Source organism: Acinonyx jubatus, chromosome A2 (genome assembly GCF_027475565.1).
Source record: "Acinonyx jubatus isolate Ajub_Pintada_27869175 chromosome A2, VMU_Ajub_asm_v1.0, whole genome shotgun sequence".
Classification (NCBI taxonomy): Eukaryota; Metazoa; Chordata; class Mammalia; order Carnivora; family Felidae; genus Acinonyx; species Acinonyx jubatus.
Genome location: NC_069383.1, coordinates 81,536,131 through 81,556,699, shown reverse-complemented (window position 1 = coordinate 81,556,699; position 20,569 = coordinate 81,536,131). Strand labels below are relative to the sequence as shown.

The following is a 20,569-nucleotide window of genomic DNA, read 5'->3' as shown; positions in this document are numbered from 1 at the left end:
CTCATTCTGCACTTGCATTTAGACACTGTCATTTCCAGAATCGCTGTTTAGTGCCTACTATCCAGACAAAGCGCAGAGCTTACTTCAACTAATATCAGAGATACTATAAGGAAGCGTATTTTGATTATTTCTTTCTCATGAGTATTAAAGGCTACACTTTTTAATTTTTTTAAAAATATTTAATTATTTTTGAAAGAGAGAGTGACAGAGCATGAATGGAGAAGGGGCAGAGAGAGAGAGGCAGACACAGAATCCAAAGTAAACTCCAGGCTCTGAGTTGTCAGCACAGAGCCTGACACAGGGCTTGAACTCACGAACCTGAGCTGAAGTTAGACGCTTAATCTACTGAGCCACACAGGCCCCCCCAAAGACTGCACTTTATAATGATCACATATTAGAAAAACTTCCAAGAAAAAAAGGGACTGAAAAATGCTTAATGTCACAGAACATTTGCATCTAATTCTTAAGCAACAAGATGTGATCTTATTGAAACGCATGGCCATTTTCTTCCGTTGTTAACTTTTCACACACTGTTCATAATCAGCACACATTTCCTTGTCATCTTCCACTGGCTTGCAGTATTTTACTCTTGAAATGTCAAACTCCCTCAGTTTCATAAACAAACTCCACTCATTGTGTCAACAGTTGAAATGATGTCTGTAAATCAGAACATGCTGTGATTGAATTGTTGCTCCTATCATCTACCACTTTCTTCCATCAAAGCATGTAACCAGATTAGTAGGAAAACAGTCGTGTGATGCTTGCATAAGCTTTGCCCAACAGCAGGCTTCCTTTCTGCAACCAACAATGCCCTGGAGACAACAGAATCGCCCTGGAGATAACAAAGAACTCCCTAGGACATGACATTTGGGATGTAGTTCTGACATCTTATACGTGCATTACATGACTTGAGCATAACAATTACTGTTCTTTACAAAATATTAAGAGACTTAGAAATATAAACCTAAAAATGAGAGGCTGTTTTTCTGTATGGTGGGTCTGAGTAATTTTGTCAAGTGTTCCTATCGATTGCATCCTAACACTCTGGGTGACTCATGTGATCTTTGGTATGAGGATGAAGAAAACTGCGTGAGGGTTGTGGAAAAATTATTGTCAAAATTTACTGCACAATCACTACCAGGTTTTCTCAGCACCTTATTATAATGCCTCCCTGAAGTTATAACACTAAAAGTGACATTGTTTCTTTCCTAGACATTCAGTTTCAGAGAAAAAAGAAAGAAAATACATGCACACCTGTATATGCACATGTGAACACACACACATACACACACACCAGCATATTAGATTTTGAAGAGCTTTCTCCTTAGAATTGCCATATCATTAAATTATTAATTTTTTTATTTAATGAGAAAGGCCTGGTTAAGGACAAAACATAACTTTGCTTTTCTCTTACCAAAATGTTGCATCATAATCAATTATCTTTAAATGTATCCATTTCAGGGGCGCCTGGGTGGCTCAGTTGGTTAACCAGGTCATGATCTCGTGGTCCATGAGTTCGAGCCCCGCGTCGGGCTCTGTGCTGACCGCTCAGAGCCTGGAGCTTGTTTCGGATTCTGTGTCTCCCTCTCTCTCTGACCCTCCCCCATTCATGCTCTGTCTCTCTCTGTCTCAAAAATAAATAAACGTTAAAAAAAATTAAAAAAAAAATAAATGTATCCATTTCAGGCATTTTATAGCCCCAATATAGCACGCTAACCAATAAAACTGATGAATTTTTGAAATTATGAAGTTAATGTGGTTGATGTTAAGTATTATATAAACATGAATAAGAGCATAGGAGCAAGACACATGATAAAGAAGGTAAATAAATATATAAAAAATTATACTACCTAGGCCGAATGTATAACCCAGACATAGTGTTTAAGTATTCATTTGCAATTATAAGATTAATCTAATTCATATGTGCTTTTTCAAGCCAAAATATGGAAAAATTTACTGAAAGAACTTCTCCACCAAAACATAAATAACAGTCTTCTTTAAAAATACATTCAGATTTAAAAGGGTTTTCTCTTTGCTTTTACAATCTAATAATATTTCTATCTTAGAATTTCTAACAATTCCAATATTTTGGAGTTTAATTTAAGTATATCAGATTTCAGGTGTTGAGTTTGCTAAGTCCTTTATAGATTCTGGAAGGGGGGGTGAGGGAGAGGGGAAAATGGGTGATGGGCATTGAGGAGGGCACCTGTTGGGATGAGCACTGGGTGTGGTATGCAAGCGAAGAACCACAAGAATCTACCCCAAAAACCAAGAGCACACTTTACATACTGTGTATTAGCCACTTCGACAATACATTATATTAAAAAATAAAATAAATATATCAGATTTCACAAAAAATTAGTAAATATATTTTATATTCTCCTCAAGACTCATAAATGAAGATGGCTGTGCTCCAATCCTGCCTTCTCCCTTAGAAAAGTTACTAGAACTCTGATTCTTTATCTATAAACTTAAGGATGGTAACAGTATCGACCTCACAAGGCAGTTGTGAAGACTGAATGAGTTATGGAAAACACATAGAACAGTTCCTGCCACATAAGCAGTGTTTAAAAAACCACCTCATGACTTGTGATTACTTGAAGGTTAATACATAAATAAGATCAACAATGAACACATATCTACCTTAGATCTTGTTCATACTGATTTTCTGAAGGGCACATCTATGGTGGGAATAATAAGCTCACTTAAAAACATTCAGTGACTTTTCAATCATGAAAATGTACTCATGATTTTTCTGAAATAATAAAATTAAGCAAAAGTATATAGTTAGTAAAAAAAATTCAGAATTGACAAAAATATCTCTATGGCAAATGAGGGCCACAAAGAAGGAAAGTAAATTTAACTAACTAATCTACACTAAACAAGCCAATATACAGCAGCTGAGACCAGTAATAATTTTCCCTGGAAGTAGAGTGGGAAATCATGATGGTTTCATCTTTCAAATATCTTCCTGCATTATTTGCCTCACAGTTTGCACGGGTTGAGCATTTCCCAATGTCCTTCTTCTTCCCTATTTGTGAATATGTAACTGAGTATTTTCATCATTTTTAACTTGACATATTGAGATACATTATTTCCAGATCAAACACACTCCCAGTTCTTTCCACAAGCAACATATTCCATTTGCCAATAGGCATTTAGCTTACACAATTCAAGGTACATCAAGTGAGGATACACAAGTAAGGATTTACCAAGAACTGTCAATGAACCAATAAAGTCTGCTGACCAGGCTCACAGAAGCCACAGGGAAATATCTTACAATTATGTTTTTTAAGTAGTTAACAATGTTCTTTACAGCAATACATGTTTAAGAGCCATAATATTATTAAGAAAAGCAATGATCTTTAAGACTTGTCAGGCATGATGAATCCCAATGTCAATCCCACCTAAGTGATTTTATTAAGAAAAATTCAGGGCCGCCTGGGTAGCTCAGTTGGTTAAGCATCCGACTTAGGCTCAGGTCATGATCTCGCGGTTCATGGGTTTGAGACCTGCATCGGGCTCTGTGTTGACAGCTTGGAGCCTGCTTCAGATTCTGTGTCTCCCTCTCTCTCTGCCCCTCCCCTGCTCATGCTCTGTCTCTAAATAAACATTAAAATAATTTTTAAAAAGAATCATTACTTGCTAGCTAAATGTTGAACACCAAAAAAATTCATTCAAAGCTATTTCTTCTGTTTAATCAGAAATCCTTTTAAAGCATATTTAATAATAGCATTGTTTAGTTTCTAGCTAAGGCAGATGCTGTTGGTGTCCCATCCGTATTTCCATGCGTGCTAACCCAAATTTAACTGGCTGAGATTTCTACAAGCCCTCTGCCTGCGTACATGTTGGCCTGGGAACATCAGGGTATTAACGTTCTTCGTGAGCAATTGTTAACTATAAATAGTCCAGCACATTTTCCCCATAGAAGGGTAACTCTGATTCATGTAATCTGTGCTAATTCTCAGAATTGTACAGAGGATTAAACTGTATCACTCAGAGTGGTAATGTTTGATAATCCATCATTTGTTAGTTCTCTCTTTCTCTCTCTCTCTTTCTCTCTCTCTCTCTCTCTCTCTCTCTCTCTCTTTGGCTTTTCACATTTCTCTAAGCATTTCCTAGAGTCATTTTCTAAAATAAACCATTTGTCCTTGAATCCTTGTCTCAGAGACTCTTTGTGGGGAAACCTAATCTAAACTGATACTAGCAGTGGTCTTAAGAAGCAGATCCGCAGAATGGGATTGCAGAATTAAGTCACTCACCAGTCGTGTGGCAACAAAGACTCCACTAGTAACTGGCTGTACACCAGTTATAACTAGAGTCAAGAAAACCCTTCAAAGGCTGTAGCATCCACCTTGCTTGTGCTAGAACGCAAACTTGTTCTGTGGCCCTTCCGGGCACTGGGGGTCCAGGCCTATCTCCCCCACCTCACCTTCCAGCCTCTCCCAGGCTCACGTGCTCCAATCCCACCAGCTCCTTTCTGCCCCTCAGATGCACAGCTGGGCTCCCCTCTTCAGGCCCTCTGCACTGGCTGTTCCCTCCGGCCAGAATGGTCTTCCCTTAGAGTGCTTCAGACAGCCTCCTCCTCGGGCCTCAGCCCGAAGCTTGCCTCCTCGCAGAGCCCAGTTCTTTCTGCCCCAACAGAAGCAGCACCCGCTCTGCTTGGGGTCTCATCACCCACTTTCAGGGAACTTGCCGTTGTCCGAAATCCACCACATCCCTTTGTTTCTCCCCACTGGAGTGTGGGCTGTGTGGAAGCAGGGGACTTAGGATGAGGACATAATCTACTATGACTGCTGTCCATGTAATAATAAGAGGACACACCCGGGGCTACATCTACAGGGATGACTATCTATATAAACAGCAATACAGCAGCCATCTGGCAGCCAAGGAAGGACGCATCAGGAGACACTGACCCTGCCAGCACCTTGATCTTGGAGTTCCAGCCTACAGAATCATGAGAAAATACATGTGAGCTCCCCAGGGTGTGGTATTCAGTTACGGCAGCCCTGGGCAACTAAAAGACCAGGTTGTACCTTACTGCACCGGAGACACACGTGTGGCCCAGATGCAAAGCAGTCTCAAAAAGAGGTTTTCAGAGTTCTTGCCTGGTGGGAATATATAATCTATGAAATATCTCCAATTACCTGGAGCTCTGGTTAACAAGGGGATTACACCTGCTTCCCTGACTACTTCCCCACTGCCCCCCCCCCCCCCCCGGGGATGCCCGTCCAGTGAAAGGAGCTGCTTTAACTTCTCCCTCCCAAGGAGTTTCAGAGACAGATCTGTTCTTCTGTGTTCAATACAAAATGATCTGACCACAAATCCCTCAGTTCCGTCTCTATGAATATACCCACTTCAAATGTGAAATTCTATCCACCAGTAAACAGTCATGAAATTTCTTGCCTAAATTCTATTAATTAAAATGAGACGTGGTAACATTCATTTTGTCCTATTTTATTTGCCTCAGAGTTCAACACTCTCTAGCTATGAGTAGGAAGCTCTAATATGGTTCTTGGGAAGTGACACTTTTAAAAAAGCACATTGGTTCTCATGTTAATAAATAATACTTTGAAAATGTAACACACATAATTGTTAATACATTATTATATAACATATTACCAGTGACATTTTCCACCTAACTGGAACAAAATAACACTAAAGTTTGTATGGAACCACAAAAAACCCCAAATAGCCAGAGCAATCTTGAGCAAGAACTTGAGCCAGAGCAATCTTGAGCAAGAAAGCTAGGAATGCCACAGTCCAAGATTTCAAGATGGACTAAACACTGCAGTAATGACAACAGTATGGTACTGTCACAAAAACAGACACACAGATCAAAGGAACAAAACAGAGAACCCAAAAATAAACCCACACTTATATAGGCAATTAATCAACGACAATAGAGGCAAGAATATACAAGGGGAAAAAGAGTCTTCAACAAATGGTGCTGGAAAAACTGGACAGCTGTGAGCAAAAGAATGAAACTGGACCACTTTCTTAACCATACACAAAAAGAAACTCAAAGTGGATTAAAAACCTTAAAGTGAGATCTGAAATAACACAACTCCTAGAAAAAAATATAGGCAGTAATCTCTTTGATATTGGCTTTAGCAACATTTTTCTAGATAGATCTCCTCAGGCAAAGGAAAGCAAAAATAAACTACTGGAACTACATTAAAGTACAAAGCTTTTGCACAACAAAGGAAACCATCAACAAAACGAAAAAAACAACCTATTGAATGGGAGAGTATATTTGCAAATGACATATCCAATAAGGGGTTAATATCCAAAATACAGAACTTGTGCAACTCAAAACTCCCCCCCCCCAAAAAAACCCACAAAATACTAAATAACCCAATTAAATAATGGGGAGAGGACCTGAATATATTTTTCCAAAGACATAGAAATGGCCAATAGACACATGAAAAGTTGCTCAACACTACTAATCATCAGGGAATGCATATCAAACCCACAAAAAGATATTGCCTTAGACCTGTCAAAATGGCTAGCATCAAAAAGACAAGAAATTCCAAGGGGTGGTTAGGATGGGGAGAAAAATAAACCTTCACACACTATTGGTAGGAATATGAACTGATGCAGCCACTGTGGAAAACAACATGGACGTTCCTCAAAAAAAAAAAAAAAAAAAAAAATTAAAAATAGAAATACTATATGATCCAGTAATTCTACTACTAGGTAACCCAAAGAAAACAAAACACAATTCAAAAAGATACATGCACCCCTATGTTTACTGCAGTATTAAAATAGCCAAGACATGAATATAACCCAAAAGATAAATGTATAAAGAAAACGTGAGTTAACACACACACACACACAATGGAATATGACTCAGTCATAAAAAAAATAATGAAGTCTTGACATTTGTGACGACCTAGAAGGTATCATACTAAAAGAAATGTCAAATGGGAAAGAACAAATACTGTATGATTTCACTTATATGTAGAATCTAAAAAACAAAACAAATGAACAAGCAGACAAAAACCATTTATTTGTTCTTAAATACAAAGAACAAACATGACTTGCCAAAAGGGAGGTGGTTGGGGGCAATGGGTAAAATAAAGTGGATTGAAAGGTACAAACTTCCAATTATAAAATAAATAGTTCACAGAGATTGAAAGTACAGTATAGAGAATATAGGCAACAATATTGGAATAACATTGTGACAGATGGTGATTATACTTATCATGATGAGCACTGAGTAATGTATAGAACTGTTGAATCAACATGTTGTATACCTGAAACTAATATAACATTGTATCTTAATTTTACTTCAATTAAAAACAGCATAATACATTATGGATGTGTCCAGTGTGAAAAATGAGTATTAAAATGGATAGAAAATTGCCATCTAATTATACTATCAAGTTACTACTTATTAGGGTTACATTGATATCAGTGGATACAGGGGTTCATTTCATGTCACCTGTTTCAGCTCCTGTGAGTGAACGAGAATAACTGTAGTGTTTTTTTCTTCATATTACTTCAATTACTTCACTCACGGGGAAAGCCTTAGACATTTGACTTTGGCATGAAAATACAGGAGAATTAGTAACAAGATAGGACAGCTCATAAGATGGTGCTAAAATATAGATCAGAAATATCTCAGCCTATCAATGATAAAACACTATGAAGTATTTAAAACCAGGGGAAGATAGAAATTGCAGAATTAGTTCAGCAAAAATGCAGTCATCTTATACTTACTGAAGCTACATTCACGAAATCGTCATCTGAGAGGGTTTCCAACATTTCGGAGACAGATGTGCGGATCAATTTAAGTGTCAACCCACTAACACTTCCACTCCTATAAAGAAATGGGTGTGTGCGTGTTAATGACCACATATTTAAGCAACACCAGACATCCCGAGGAAAGGAGACTTTTGCACTAACTCTAGGTCACCTATATAATATTTAAATTATTTTGCCTTTAAAAATTCGTACTAATGAAAGTCACCTTTTTGATAGAGTAGAAATAAATTATAAAAAAATTTTGTCTTTCTTTCCCGTCAGCATCAGAACATGTATGTTTCTAACTACAATGCTAAAAATTGTACGTCCAGGGACAATTTTAGAAAACAAGGGATACTCATAGAACATTTACTTATTCAGGAAAAACATACTACCAGCTCTGTTATCCAAGTTAGAAGGGGTTTCATCTTTTATTTTTCTTGTCAGTACACATTCTATGATTCTAGGTGATCTCATCTAATTGTAAGACTCATCTCTAGGCAACTAACTCTTACTTCTACATGTCTAGAGCCCTGGTTTTCCCCACTTTTAGACCTCCAGCTGTTTATTAAACAACTACAGATTCTATGTTCAAAAAGGCAAATTACACCCAGACATACTTTTTTCCTATTAATGTTCTTGGTACCAACCAGGCTGCATTTCAGTCATCCAATTTCCTCCTCTCTTTCAACCCTCCTTTTTCATTCCACTTCACAGTTGCCATGGAAGTGGCTTCCTCTCCATCTTCTCTCCACTCAGCCTCAAGTGCTTCTTACCAGAAGCCCCTGAGCTTGGATAACAGCCACTCTATCCAGCTTAGTCTCTTCTCCTCCCCATGCAATTCTGGCAATATACCTCTACCTAATACTGTTAAAAGCTCATAGTTAACTAGTAACTACTCAACAGTCACGTAGCCCTGCATTCAAAAACTTTCACAATCTTTCTCTCTTTCTTCCATCGGCTCAAAAGAGTTCCCCCAGATGTTCTCACCTAGGCCACTTTGCTCATGTCAATTGTTTTACTAGAAATTCCATTCTCTTTCCTCTCCTCTCCGATGCCTACCTAATGAAATCTTAGCTCTAAACATTCTAATTTTATCTCCACAATGAAGTCTTCCCTGACACTTTAAATCAAAGTGTTCTTTCCTATGGACTTCTAGTGCTGTGTCATACTTTGTATCTATTACTTTCTACAATTATTTTAGTTACTTGGGAATAGGGTTTAGTTTCACTAATACACTTGAAGTATCTTTGAGAGACACCTTCATCATATTTGTCTCTATATTATCACATTATATACAGGAGACCTTCCATACCTGTCTGTTGAAATAGTCCTTAAAAATGGTATTTCAACTTCATATGTATTTTTAATTTTGGGATATGCATGTAGGTTCTAAAGATTTTAATATGAAAAATTATTTCTGAAGATTATCATATATCCAATAAGATTAAAATATATTGAATTAGCATTTAGATTTATACTTAGGAAGAATATCAGGATTACCATATGATATAAACTGCATAATAATTTAATTAAAATAAGTTCTGATTTAAATATATCATAAGAAATGAAATGAGAATTGACATGTTAGTTACATTTACTAAATTCATTTCACCTTCTCTTTCTCAGGATAGGTGATAGGGTTTTAACTTGTTTACTTCAGATCATTTTTTAAAATGGTTTTAAAATGTTGATACTAGCTTGTAATATGCACTTAGATGCCTACAAAACCTTGGATTCTTTTTTTTCCAGTGTGGCAAAGAACATAAGAAGATACAACTTTTACTCAAGGATAAAAAGCATTTTGTACCTCATGTTTTTAATTTCTTGGCATTGCCCTTAAAAACTAAATATTTGGGGCACCTAAGTGGCTCAGTTGGTTAAGCATCCAACTCTTGGTTTCCGCTCAAGCCACAATTTCACAGTTCATGGGTTCAAGCCCTGTGACAGGCTCCGTGCTGTCAGTGTGGATTCTCTTGGCGTTCTCTCTCTCCCACTTTCTCTGCTCCCCCCCTCCACTTCAAAATAAATAAACTTAAAAACAATAAAAATTTTCAACGTTCCACAATTTTATCTTAAATCTTATTAGAAGATTACACACACAAAGCCCTTAACTTGAAGCAGTGAAAAAAATAAATAAAATGATCAATATAAACACTCCTGGAATTCTTTCCTGTATATCAGCATTCCCCTTGAAAAAGTCACAGTATTGGTGCTTAATACATTTAATATTTATCTATTTTGTGTCCAAATCCCTACAAGTTATTTGAATTATTAATGACTAAGTGTCAACTAAATGGTTCTATTTTGTGTGTGTGTGTGTGTGTGTATGTGTAGCAGGAACTAAGTTTTAGCAACCACATACTTTAAAACTTTTTAAGATACAACGCAAAAAATTGGAAGAAAATGAATAATTTTTCAAAAAGCTCAGGCTTGAGGACTATGCCATAATTTTCAATTCCAATATAGATGCTCCCTATTTTCAATAGGAGAATATTTATTTTGTTACTGTCTTAATGTGGCTTCTTTGTCTGGATATAAAAGTCATCCTAATTGTTCTTCATCATTTTTTTGACCCAACCCATTTCTCAGTACCAACATGCTACTGTTATCTACAGATCCTCCCTATATTTTCAGTATATAAATATAAAATGTTTCACTACTCACACATCAACCAGAATAAGCATGTCTTTAGGTGATGCAGCTCCTTGGATGTACCTGAAACAAATACCATAGGAATATTTTCTTCTCTTGAAAAATATTAAATATTAATATGCTTTGATTTGATATTTACTGATTTCTTAGTTGTGCTGGTTTCCAAGCAAGGCCCTACTTCCATTCTATCTGAGTAGACAATGTGCTTCCTTTCACAATTCTACAATGTCGACTTTATAAAAGCTATATTTAACATAATAGAGATGTCAGAAGCATAATATTTAAAGTATGTTTTACAGACAGAACAAAAGATAAAGTGATGCGTTCTAATATCAGAAACAAAATAAATAAACTCTTGGATGTGAAAAACCTCTATCTATGCCTCCTAAATTCCATTTTGTTGGCCATGAGTTTGAAAACTCACTCTAAGGAATAAGGTTACATCTTATTTTCAATGCAAAAAATAAACACAGAAATAGCTAAGTGTTCTAGGAATACAAAAGAAGCAACTATCAATAGAAAATAAATACAAAGTAATTCAAGACAGAGTAACATATAATACCATTACCAAGAATTTCAAGTGGTGGCTCTCAAATTTTACAGTGTCTAAGAATCACCTGGAGAGCTAGTTCAAAATGCTGATTCTCACAATGAACCTGAGCCCTACAAATTCACAAGGTCTGCATATTAAAGCAAGTCTAGGAGAGATCTATTCAAAGAGTTCAGTGACTGCAGAGGAATTAACTTAACTGCAAGCAGATGATGTCCAAAGATTATGCTGTCTGGCCCCAGAATGATGAGGAGGGAGAAGGGGACCTGACTTACCAAATAGGAACAGCTGAACCTGAACTCAACTTTTTAGTTACCTCTAAGGCCTCTATGCCCATGACTAAATGTAACTTCTCAGAAGCCTGCTGAAAAACCTGCCAATTCGTTTTCAGAGAACATCCAATATTCAAGACTATGTGTTCATGAAACAGTTTATAACATGTACTCCAGTCTGTTTCTCTGCAAGAAGGTAAAGGGAGCAGGTCTGCCAGGATATTCCAAAGAAAGGCAAATCTAATTCATGTCTAGCATTTTAAACAGTCCTGGCATGCTTCTCATGGGAAGATGAGAAAACAGGATATTGTCTGCCTTTTCAGGTTGGCACCTTGCTTCTAAGTCTCCCCACAAAACAACAGGTTGCTGAACCCACTCTATGTGATGTCATAGTCTCGGCTTCCCTTCAACAACCCATAGATCCACAGCCACCACACCTGGAGAAATATTAACAGGAATATTATATGGATTAATGATAATATCTGGTACTATTACAAATGGTAGGCCTTCATGTAAATTGCTACTGGGATGTTTAACAGGACATTTTAAAAGTCTTAAATGAATTTCTTTGAATCAACCATTGTGCATCTTGGAATTTGTTTAAATGCTAGAAAGAAGTTAGCAATAATCTAAATAACCAATAATAGAGGATTTTTAACAATGTTAAGCATGTCTTTTATGTGTAAGCACTTATAGGTATTGATATGAAAGAGTAGATTACGATGCAATATATTGTATAAAATGTGAACTCACAAAAAAAGATATGTCCACACATTAAGTAACACTTTTAAAAAATAGAAATAAAATGCACAAGTTTAATAGTTGTTTCCAAGGGAATGCAATTATGAGTTATTGGGTATTTTTTGAGATACACGTTAGGAGAATGAGTTGCTTTAGTGAGGAACAAAAAAAGCTTCCTTTTGTGAAAATGAAACCTAAGCTATGTGACCATAACTAGGGGCAGCTTTTACCTTGGGACCAGTTCTCATTAGTTCACTGCCAGAGGCAATCTACCTTCTACTCTATCTAGACACTTCGTTAGAGCTCTACTCCAAGTAAGCTGAGTGCTTTTCAATAGAAAATCCCCACCAGCTAAAAGAGATTTAGAGACGACATTGAATGTAAAACTTAAAACTAGTCCATTTGAAATCATTTAAACACTTTTCATTATTGTTGCTCATTTGAACTCATCTTCATTGAGCTTTCACTGTATTTACTTATTAGAAGAGAAAAAAAAAATACACCAGAGCTCTGTAAAACAATTAGACAATATTCATTCATTTTAAAATGGAAAGATTCAACTTTTTCACACGCAACAAGTGTAACCTTCTTTTGTCTAGGTCATCTTTCCATGACTACCTAAAAATCCTTACCATGGTCTTCTGCGTACATCATAAAGATCAATCTTGTTTGGAGTTCTACTGTTATCAACCCATGGAGAAGCTAAAAGAGAGAAATTAAATTAAAAATAGAAAAATTAAATCAAAATATTAGCTATCATCTAAAAGATATTTTGAAAAGTCGCAAAACACCTTTCACACTGTCCACTCTTAAATGTTATGAGCAATGTTAAAATGAGAGATACAATCCTTATGCCCTTAATCTTTTTTAAAATGGAAAACAACACAGCAATATTAAAGTTAACATGTCAATTTTCCTTTTTCACATTATTTCATAAATAACTTGTAGACAAAGGGATTTCCTGGATGTAACTTACATGTTTACCATGTGTCCAGAGGTTATACATTTTATTTCTCCTCTACTAACACAAAAATTTACCTTAAAAGAAAAATTACTTGCCACAGATGGAACTGTACTTCCAATTATTTGATCTTTATATTTTCATTCAATGCTATACTATCTTGATCTATAAAAGATAGTTGTTTTTCCTGGATTGTTATTTATATAATAGCATAATTTTTTAAATATATTTTTGATGTTTATTTTATTTTTGAGAGAGAGATAGAGAGAGAGAGTGAGTAAACATGAGCGGGACAGAGGCAGAGATAGGGGGAGACACAAAATCTGAAGGTTCCAGGCTCTAAGCTGTCCGCACAAAGCCCAACACGGAGTTCGAACTCACAAGATCATGACCTGGATTGAAGTCGGACACTTAACCAACTGAGCCACCCAGGCACCCCAAGAGCATAAATTTTTAACCTTATTACTCACATATTTGATAATGGCCAGAATGTTTGAGATTATAATTAAAAGGTTAAATGAGAATTAAAATAAATCCATGAAAAACTATTTTCCTGAAATTTATTTGATTGATTCAGGTAAAATTCAAGAATCTCCTGCTAGTTTCGGAGACTTTACCATTTTGCAGCTGTCAGAAGAAAAAGAAACATTGTCTAACTGCATTGATTTTTTACCTATAATTAATTTACACTTACTCTAAGTCTGTACTTTAATTAAACTTAAATGCTTTACACACACACACAACTTAGACCTAATGGAGAATAATAAACGCTAATAAATCAGATGACAATTTTATGCTGAAGAGGTCCTCTCCTTGAACACATGACTCTTATGAAAATTTCTATTGTACATGACTATGCCCTCGAATCTATTTTGCCCTCATCTTTATTTAAAACTATGGAAATTATGACAAACTTGACTGTGAATCAGGTTTATTGGCCAAACAAGATAATATGGCCAATCAGGATATGTCAAAAAAAACAAAACAAGACAAACAAAAAAACAAAAAAACATACTTCTGAGTCTCTCCTTGACTAAGAAATTTCTTTCTCCTGGGCGACTATATTAGAAAATGACTTCTATCAATCAGTTTAAATATAGCACTACTCTAACAACCATTTACAATGTAGTCAATGCAACTGAAATGATAAGTTTACTTTCATTCCTGCAATCTGCACTTGCAAAAACTTAAAGCCACTGAGATCACATTTCACTTTGTTTTTCTTTTTGTGGTAGCACTGGAATAAAGCAATAAGCATGCTGGGAGACATGCCAGTTCATTTTCAAGTATTCCTCTATAATATGTGACTCCCCAAGCTGAGGGTCATCGTGGTAACTACAAATTTAAATGAATGATATCCTTTCAGTACAATGCTGTGCTGGTTATACATTTATTGCCTCTCAGATTTAAATTCACCCATTTATCTTACTCTATAAAACCGGATCTGGGCTCTTTAAATATTTTTCTTTTATCAATGAACTCAATTTTAAGCTTTGTCAGCAGAAGATGAAAGAGAGACACTCAATGAGAAAGGGGATTTTGCTTCCTGCTGCTGATTTGTTTCCTCAAAGGCTCTTGGGACCTATGAAGCTCTCCTGATTTCTGGCTCCTGCATGTTCTCCAGCAAACAAGTGGCCAGCAGCACCCCCTGACGATTTCTGTAATGGAGTGCCTTCGATGACACATTTAGAACCATACAGGGTGAATTATCAGCAAACCATTCCAGCGTGACACTGTAGCAACTTTTCGGTCATTTGGTGGGCAGTGACTATGTCTTCTATAAGAAGATATGGATCTCGGTCCAGAGGCACCCGAGACTGAGGTTGCTTCCTTGGGCTTTCTATCCCAAATCTAGGGGTAGCTGTTCTTACATATTACATTAAGTAATACTATACCTGGTATTCCTGTATTATTCAGAGTAATCTCTACTTCTAGCTAATCCCCTATGACTCCAATCCCTGTTATAAGTAACAATTCTTAAAAAAATAAATAAATAACAACAACAACAACAAAAAACTAACTTTCCCATTCAAAATACTGTTTTCTCTCTCCTGATTGGATTCTGCCTGTTACAAATGATTGGGTGAGAAAACAGAAGGGAGAAAAGGCCACAACAACCACCATGAGTTGGAAGTGGTTAAATAATGAATTTGATAAGTGACTTAATGAAACGGTATTTGAAAGTCAGGTATAACTTCGACTTCTGAATTCTTTGCCGATGACATCTAGAATTTCTGCTTTCACTGTAACTGCTAATTGAAATTAACTGTGATATGTAGTACAATGCTCCATAAAATTGAGATTTTTCTTTAAAGACAGATAAAAGGTTTGCAATTTACAGTATGAGCCAGCCCATTACATTTTAATATGGTCTATATTTAAAAATATTAATAGTATTCTCTTACAAGTCTTCTGAGATATTTACTATTAGGAAATAACCCTTTATTATACCAAATTAGGATATTTATATTATGGTAAAATTAAACATCGTGCTTTGTTCTGTGATATTACTAATTAATTCGTTGTAAAATCCATTGTGGCATTTAAGTGGCACATTATTTATAGAGGCTTAGAATTATGGAAGGTCAAATAGTAAAAAGGATAATAACCATATACTGAAATTCCCGGAAATAATCAGTTTCTTAATGATGCATAATGAAAGCCACCTGTTTTGAGAGGAAATTGGAGCTTCTAAAGTCCCTGTAAAAAGCACAATGGTATTCATTTTAGATGTCTCTCTTGCTTTCCACTAAAATTTTGGGAAGACAGGAGAAAGGAGTCGAGTCCAAAAAGGGGACATTTTCCTGAATGTCATCATTAATGGTGTTAATAGCCACTTATGAGAATGTTTTCTCCAATCAAAAATGAACTAGGGGATGTCTTTGACAAATCTACTAGACTACAATTCCATTTCACATGATATTTAGAGTGTGCCATGCTGGTTACTGAATCACTGATTTTAAAAGGTATTTAAGCGTACAATTACTCAGAATACTGAAATAAGTCTTAGAGAAATATTCCTGAGAAAGTAGAGCCAGTTTCTAGTTAATACACTCCAAAAATAATATGAGAGTGTGGTTTTTCATTTCAGCTGCTAGGAAATAATATAGCCCATAATGATGAATTGAGGGCTAATTCTCTTGGTAGATACACCATTTCAAATGATAGCTAATTGGATTTCCAATTAACAAGTTCAGATGCATTTTTCCAATTCTAACAGATGTCACATTTTCGATCACATGAAATGAAAAAAGTAAACTTCACATACTCAAAAATACCTTTAAACCCACCCTGGTCCTACTGGCCGGATCTAGTTGGTATTATGTGGATCATTATTTTAAGCTTGCCTTAATCACCTTGTATGGATTACTCGCAATGGCTCTAACTTGTAAACTACGATAACAAATTTGGACTGTTTTTAAGCCAGAATTAATTCAGCAAGAGGGAGCTGTGTAGCTCGCAAAATTTCCAAGAATCTGAATGTTGCTGCCCAAATACTACTGTCTTAGAAGGAATCTCCCCATTCCCTAATTCATATCATGGCTCTCACATCAAAATCCAGGATGAGTCTCATTAGCAGAGTGAGGGTTACTGACCACACAGAGATGCCAGAGAATCTAGAAAGGCAAATAGCTGGCCTTTCCAGATTCTGAGTTATGAGACGTGCTCTGCTCTCCAGTGAAACTTATAATCTAGGAAATACCCAAAATATGGAAAAAGGATTCTCTCTCAGTTACGGTAACACAAAATAACTTCATGAACATTTCAAATCTTCTGCTTATCGGCACAGTTTATTTCCACTCACGTAACAGTCTAAGTAAAATATTACTAGCCTCAGAGGCAGAGATTCCACTTCAAGATGGTATTCAATGACCTATAGCTGGGGATGCTTTTGCCTTCTTGAGCACTTGGTTTCCAAGTCACTTAGGAAGCATGCTCAAGTCACAATCTCAGGCTGTGACTTTCACTCATGTACTGCTGGTGCCGCATAGATACAGAGGAGGTCTGACAAGTAGACTCTCTGGGCAGGCACCCATTTCCAAAAGCAAAATTTCACAATGCAACGCAGGTACCTAACTCTGGTAGGTGGCTGGCGGCCTTGGCCTTTGGTACAGATGGACGACTAAATCAGGAGTAACATCAAGTTTTCTGTTTTCAGCAATGTTTCAAATAAGCCACCTTTAAAATGAGACACAGGAGGAAGGGCTAAATTCAGAACCCCATAAATACATAAAAGATGTTGGACTTAAGAACAATTTCCAGACTAAACCTTAGAACTGGGATTGCTTGTACAAGAAACTCACAGGAATAAAGTGAGTAGAAAACAATTCCATGTTGTTTTTGAGGTTGTTTTTGTTACCAAGGAAATCACAAGCCCAGTCTGCACAAATGTGGTCACTGTTGTGAAGCTGAAAAGTGATTTTGGGGCTCTAAACCTGCTGCGTAAACAAGATAGGAAAGCTGTTTAGCCCCAGGCACATCCTTCTTCAGCTGTGGCAGAGACGGTTATAGACAGAAGGGTTCCTCCCACAGAATACTACCAGGAGCAAGCAGCTGAGTTAACCAAAAATTTCTCTTTATCCAAGAGTAAGCAATCTTTGTTTCTTACTTGAGGAACTGTAATACATACATACCACAGACCTGTGAGTGCTCTGTATTTTCTATCTTTCTTCAAATGGCAATTTTTATTCTGGTCATCCAGGAGACAGTATCATTACATTTAAGAAACATGGGTAATAATGGCAATAGGGCAGAGAAAGTAACTGGTATTCTGCTGTATGACAGTTAAATTAGGAAAAGTCACATCCACGTGATGGAGAGAACTGCACATTATCAGAGATCATGGATTTTTATCTGGATTTACTAACTTGTTGGGTGGGGCTGGATCATGTTCTACCCAAAGATGGTGAGTGCGTGCTATGTGTGGGGAAAAAAAAATGTGTGCACATATACTCGGATTACCCGAGGAACAGCCTGTGACAGGACGTTACGACACTTCTTTTTTTCTCTCCATTCTCCTAGTAACAGTACCCCCTAAGTTTTAGGTGATTACCTACTAGAGACTGTATTTCTCAGTCTCTGTTGCCACAATGGGGCCACGTGATGAAATTCAACAGCATGTGAGCAGTGATTGATGTACAACGTTTTGGTCACGCTGTTTGTCTTCCACTAAATTTTCCCTTTTTCATCCGAACCGTGACTATGGTCCTGTTGGTCCAGTGTGGGTCATACAGATGAGGACAATAACTGAAGGAATGGCACACAGATGGAACCACAGTTGCTGAAGACCTCACGGACCCCTAGGGTTGGTTAGGGTAACTTAACCAACTAATGTACCTATTGGGTAAGAGTTTTACCTGAGACAAATGTGTATAATCTCTGTCATGTTAGCCATTGTTTAAGTAACTGAATCAATCATGTGACTGGTTAGAACTTTTCCTGGTTACACAGACCTGAGTCAAGTTTTTGTTTTATTTTTAAGAGTATTTATTGATTTATTTATTTAGAGAGATAGGGAGAGAGAGAGAGGTATTGATTGATTCCCAAGCATCCTCCGTGCTGACAGTGGAGACCGTGAACTGAATGAGCCACCCAGGGGCCCCAGACCTGAGTCAAGTTTTAAAGCCTGGAGAACATATGGGAAGTAAAAGCTTCATAGAGTGTTTGAAACTTGCACTGTTTTTTCTTACATTCCTCTATCTTCTTAGGAGAGCATCATTTTGCCTTTGGGGACACTGCTTATAGCTTTATAATATTTATATTACTAGAATCCAGTTAATTTTGGTTTCATCATTCATCTATTAATGCTGTATTTTGGGGTACGCATGTTTTTGAAAAGTGACTGGTCCCCAGTCAGTGGTCATGCCCAGATGAAGTTTTCAAATGCTGAATGACTGAAGCTTTATGGCAAAGAGCCACCATGGGGAAGGACAGGCAGAAAGTAAGACTAGAAAGTAATCACTCTAATTGAGTCAACACTCAGAGGAAGAGTTCATCCTCTTCTCTTCTCTTTACAATAGCCTTGGCTGATTGGAAACAGCCTAATGTAGAACTTGACAAATGAGTTTTGCAGCTAGTCTACCTAGATTTTTCACTGGCTAAAGTACTTAACCTGTTGTCAGTAAAATGAGAATAATAATTCCTATTTCCCACTTCCAAGGGTTAGAGTTAAGATTCAATGATATACACACACCAACACTTAGAATTGAGTTGGCATGTAATAAGCAATCCATTGTGGATGTCAGAAAAACAATATCACTGAGTCCCTGGACGTGCTTATTATAGAGGGATTTTTAAAATAGATTATATAGAGGTGCCTGGGTGGCTCAGTTGGTTGAGTGTTTAACTTGTGATTTCAGTTCAGATCATGATCCCAAGGGTCATGGGATTGAGCTCAGCGTGGAGCCTACTTGAGATTCTCTCTCTCTCTCTCTCTCTCTCTCTCTCTCTCTGTCTCTCTCTCTGCACCTCTCCCTGCTCTCACTCTCTCATAAAAAAAAAAAAAAAAGAACAGACAATCTCTTTTAAAAAATAAAATAGATTATTTTAAGATGTGCTTAGATTTTAACTGCTTACAAACACATTCCTAGCACTAACCCCAGGACTACAGCTCGAAATGTCATACCATTTCCCCATCCTACTCCCTCCCCAATGATGCAGGCTGCTGCCAATAAAATTTCCTGGAAATCTAAAAACTGACTACCTGAGGTCACCCCAGAAACTCTTTATAGAACACTGGCTTAGGTTAAGAGAGTAGGGTGAGAAAGGTATACAGGCAGGGGCCTGGATAATTGCAACACTATGCTTCTTGGCACTTTCCATCTGTCTTTTGCCTTTGTTTCATTTTATTTAGAAACTAAAGTCTCTTAAGTTCTATTCTGACACTTGTTTTTCAGTCCTAGTACCTGTCTTCTCAACCTGTTTATCCAGCTTAATTTCACAAATACTATTCATGATACACAAGGCTCTGTGTTAGATGATGTGAGGAGTATACACCTACCCACACAGCCATCTCTATTACTGGCACCGCAATACCTTTTAAAACATATGCAAAATAAATTCCGAAGTAAGATAAAATTTAATGGCTTTAATAATATAGACAAAAACCAAGTTCTCTGAGAGAACAAAGTAAAGAAAGATGGCTTTTGGGAAAGCCTTCATGCGAAAGGTGGTGCTTATATTCTGTTTTAAATGATTGATAAGACACACATGACCAGAGATGAAGTTCTAGCATCAAAGCCCAAAGAGAATGAAGAGGTAGACTGTAGAAACTAAAATAAAAATTAAACACACAAAAGGAGAAAAAAGGGCAACCTAACAGTGCATGATCAAGACTCAACTGCGTAGTAAGTAAAACTGGAGATGGAGATTGGGTTAGCGTCTTTGAATGATCCAGATAACTCGTTGAAAAATTTATCAGCTATCTCTTTGCAATGCATTTTCATTTAACATGTTTATAACTTTCTCTCTCACCTGTGAGGTCCTCCAGAGCAAAATCCACTGTTGTTAGTATGTGAATTCTTAGGATACCTTGTTTCTTCAGAAACAGGACTCTTGCTTGTTCTCACCACATTTTCCCCTTCCAACCCATACTTGACTGTATTGACTCATTAATGAAACAGTTTAGGATTTTAATTTAGT

The 20,569-nt window shown here is 36.8% G+C and overlaps 1 protein-coding gene across 8 annotated transcripts in view; it reads right to left on the bottom strand.

Annotated features, from left to right (window-relative positions):
• CACNA2D1 (calcium voltage-gated channel auxiliary subunit alpha2delta 1) overlaps positions 1-20,569 on the bottom strand; it is a 487,283-nt gene that overhangs the window by 106,578 nt on the left and 360,136 nt on the right. For all 8 annotated transcript variants that reach the window (XM_027071753.2, XM_027071754.2, XM_053218537.1 and 5 more), the window contains exons 8-10: positions 12,600-12,669; positions 10,417-10,467; positions 7,726-7,825 (exon numbers count right to left, since the gene is read on the bottom strand). In XM_027071753.2, coding sequence (XP_026927554.1) covers positions 7,726-7,825; positions 10,417-10,467; positions 12,600-12,669 — 221 coding nt within the window. The remainder of the gene's footprint in view (positions 1-7,725; positions 7,826-10,416; positions 10,468-12,599; positions 12,670-20,569) is intronic.